Below are 3,932 nucleotides of genomic sequence, written 5' to 3'. Positions count from 1 at the left end.
CACGGTCAGCAGTGCTACTTGAAGATGGGTGAGTTAACTTCGTCGTAGATACAATTAATTGTGTTGATATCGTTGCTCCAGGCTTTTTACATCAACCTTGTGGTTGATGGAATTTGCGCACCAATCTACTTATTTCTTCTCCCCCTCAGCACCTCCACGAAACCCCACAGACAGTGAAGTCAGTCAATTTTAGTTTTCAAGATTAACACGCCAGCACATGCGGCAATTACAGAATCAAGATAGCCAATACTGCTTACTATATTGGAATATTGATATTAGGCTTTTTTACTGCATTAAGAATATCTGTCAGATGCAGTATCTGCGCCCCTTATTTACTGCATGTCTGCGGCCCGGAATGCAATCCCCCTAACATCTCACCAGGGATTCTTTCACCGGGCCCTCTTTTTTTCAACATATATTGCCCCTCCTTCCTCGAGAAAGATAAGATTACTCCGACAATACTTCTTTACTTCATCATGGCGCAACCAACAATCACTGAACTAGCTGCGATAATATCGGCAAACACTGCCAAAATCGACAATTACCTGAGCAGCCAAGGTCTAAAGCCCCCATCATTCGATGTTGCCGCCCCTACTGAGCCACTCGTCCCTTCAAATGCTCCTGAACTTGAAGCTGCTCGATCAGAGCTTATTGATGCAACGTTGATGCTTCATGACCTCATTCTTGGACCTAAGGAGTATTTGATGAAATTCACCGTGAGTATACACAAAAGCAACTACTAAGCTCCTTACTAACTTATCAAAGCATGATTGGCTCATAAGTATGCAAGCAATTGGTCGCTTCAATATTGCGAAAAGCATTCCGATTCATGAAGAAGTCTCTTATGCCGATATCGCAAAAAGATGTGGCGTCAATGAGCTTGACGTCCGTCGTATTCTTCGTCATGCCATGACTTTACGCCTATTCAAGGAACCAAAGAGGGGCGTTGTTGCTCACACAGCTGCATCCAGGATGATAGCAGAAGATCAGCAAATGGCTGATTGGGTCGCGACCACCTCTGATGAGCTCTGGAAAGCCGCAACCCAGACAGTTAACGCTATGGTGAAGCATCCGGGATCCCAAGAGCCAAATGAGACCGTACAGTCCCTTGACATAAAGCGTAGATAGTTAGACTGATGTACTTCTATAGGGGTTTGCACTTGCGAACGGTACGGATAAATCTGTATTCGAAGTTTTGTCCCAAAATCCACCACGAGCAAAACGTTTTGGCAGTGCCATGAAAGCTTGGACAGAGGGTACAGGATACGATCTTCAATATGTTATTGACAACTACTCCTGGAAATAGGTTGATAATGGTACTGTTGTTGATGTATGCAATGTCCCTGCGATTTTTGATTTATCAATCCCGCTAATAAATCAACAGGTCGGTGGCTCGCATGGCTTTGCCTGCACACGACTTGCGAAAGCATTCCCTGACCTCAACTTTATTATTCAAGACCTTCCACCAGTGGTTGAAGCTGGTGCTAAGACTGTCCCCTCGGAGCTTTCAGACAAAATCAAGTTCATGGCCTATGACTTTTTGAAAGAACAGCCTGTCAAGAATGCGGACATCTATTTCTTCCGATGGATTTTCCACAACTGGTCTGACAAATACTGCATTCAAATACTGCGCAACCAAATTCCCGCTCTCAAAAAAGGTGCGCGCATTGTCATCAACGACAATGTGCTGCCGGAGCCTGGAACAATGCCAAGATGGCGCGAGGAACGTTTGAGATCCATGGATCTCACAATGTTGGAGTTACAAAACTCGAGGGAAAGAGAATTGGAAGATTGGGCTAAACTCTTCGAAGATGCGGATCCAAGGTTTACATTCAAGGGAGGGAAGCAACCTGCTGGCTCTAACCTTTGGATTTTGGAAGCTGTTTGGGATGGAGATTCTACGACTCAATAGTTTGAAAACCCGATCAAGGAACAATCCGCCTTGACATACTCCTTATACTCAGTCCCAGATCCACTACAAATCACCAACGGTTTGAACATTCAATAGAAATTGTGAACCCTTTCCCTAGAATTTTAGTTGGCTGAGATGATTGATTGATCGATTGATTATATTTAACGTTCATGTGAAGAAGGGATCGGCATGTGGATCAGTATGCCTTAATCTTTGAGACCTATTAGATTATGAATCTCATGGGTCTAAATGTAAAGCAATTAGGGTACTAGTAAAGGTGGTTCAATTTGATTACTTCTTAATAATTAAATAAGAATTGAGATAATAGTAGTAGTACACCTTACTAATATAATAATACAATACCTAAACCACGTTAGCCTAATTAATCAATTACATAATCCACAAGGAAGGAAGGTAGGCTCGGTAGGGAGATAGGATATGACGTGATCGAAAATTCCCAACTAAGTTCCACTATGATGCGATCCAACCCCGCATTCTTACCAACCAGAACAGCAACATCAAACAGTTATTATATCAACTCGGGGTAATTACTAGCTACTAGCTAATATCTATCTAAACTTCGAAATTCCAAAAATCTCAATTCCCAACCAACAATTTTCTCCCACCCTTCACAAAAACAACACTCAAACCATCAACCCCTCTCAACCACAAAAAAAATGTCACCCTCTACCCCGCGCATCCTCCTCCTCGGCGGCCACGGCAAAGTGTCTCTCCTACTAACCCCCAAAATCCTCTCGCGATCCTGGAACCTCATCTCCATGATCCGCAACCCCGATCACAAATCCGACATTCTAGCCGCCGCATCCCGGGCCCCCAAAAACAGCGCCGGAAACCTCGAGGTGCTCGTCTCCAGCATTGAAGATGTAAAGAGCGAGAGTGACGCGAAGAGCATTTTGGAACAAGTAAAAGCGGATTGGGTTATCTGGTGTGCTGGTATGAATTCTCCCATTGCTCTCATTCTTCTCATTCTTCTCATTCTTTTCCTTGAAAAGGAAAGGTCAGAGATAGAGATTTTCCCATAAAGAAACAGAACACCAATTAACAACTTGCCAACTCAACAGGAGCCGGAGGCAAAGGTGCCAAAGACCGCACCTACGCCATCGATCAAAACGCGTGTATCCATTTCATCCGGGCCTCTCTCGCGACCCCCTCTATCACCAAATTCCTCCTCGTTTCCGCGCTCATATGCCGCCGCTCGCGGGCTCCATGGTGGAGCGACGAAGATTGGGCATATGTGCAGGAAGTCAACAACGAAGTTATTCCCGATTATTGCAAAGCGAAGTTAGCGGCAGATCAAGCATTAGTCGTGTTGAGCGAGGAGAGGAAAGATATGACGTGGATTAATTTGAGGCCGGGGACGTTGAGTGATGAGGAGGAGACGGGGAGAGTGAGTTTGGGGAAGACGACGGGACAGGGGAAGGTTACGAGAGGGGATGTGGCGGAGGTGGCGGTGAGGTTGTTGGCGGAGGAGGGGGTTAGGAGTGGGTATTTTGATTTGTTGAATGGGGAGGGAGAGGTGGGGGAGGAAGTGGGGAGAGTGGTGAAGGAGGGGGTGGATTGTAGGGAGGGTGAAGAGTTTGAGGATTTGAAGGGAAGTGAATTTTTGAAGCTGTGAATAATTTTTAGTTCTTCGGAGGGATTAGGTGATAGTCACTATCTCGTCCTTGAAAACAGCCCGTCTATATAGGCAATATCGTCCGATAAAATAATATAAGAATAAACTATTCATGAATTTGAAATATGCTTTGATAAATCCCATCATTTCTACCTTCTCCACGCGCCCAGAAAATTCACCAATCAAAATACCATATTCCCACTCCTCTTCATCTAACCTCTCAAAGAATACCAAGTAATATAAAGCTATTGAATTCAGACGGTATCCGGCACCTGGTATGCAGATGACATTCCAGAAAGATCATTTCAATTCCATCATACACTCAAGCATTTGCTTCCATCTCAATATAATGCTCATTTCCATTCAAATATGATAGTAAACGAG

The 3,932-nt window shown here is 44.4% G+C and overlaps 2 protein-coding genes across 2 annotated transcripts; both read left to right on the top strand.

The window, feature by feature from the left end:
* Positions 1–476: 476 nt before the first annotated feature.
* Positions 477–1,912, top strand: EAE98_001783 (uncharacterized protein; the record flags this gene model as incomplete). The annotated part of the gene is made up of 4 exons (XM_038949402.1): positions 477–716; positions 766–1,098; positions 1,151–1,279; positions 1,307–1,912. The coding sequence occupies 4 exons, from the start codon at positions 477–479 to the stop codon at positions 1,910–1,912; spliced, it is 1,308 nt and encodes a 435-aa protein (XP_038814387.1).
* A 677-nt stretch (positions 1,913–2,589) lies between these two features.
* Positions 2,590–3,548, top strand: EAE98_001782 (uncharacterized protein; the record flags this gene model as incomplete). The annotated part of the gene is made up of 2 exons (XM_038949401.1): positions 2,590–2,866; positions 2,995–3,548. 2 exons carry the CDS (start codon positions 2,590–2,592, stop codon positions 3,546–3,548), a joined length of 831 nt encoding a protein of 276 aa, XP_038814386.1.
* Between the last annotated feature and the right edge of the window lie 384 nt (positions 3,549–3,932).

The sequence above is a fragment of the Botrytis deweyae genome (genome assembly GCF_014898535.1).
Source record: "Botrytis deweyae strain B1 chromosome Unknown BDEW_003, whole genome shotgun sequence".
Lineage (NCBI taxonomy): Eukaryota > Fungi > Ascomycota > Leotiomycetes > Helotiales > Sclerotiniaceae > Botrytis > Botrytis deweyae.
This window is presented reverse-complemented; position numbering and strand designations above follow the sequence as displayed.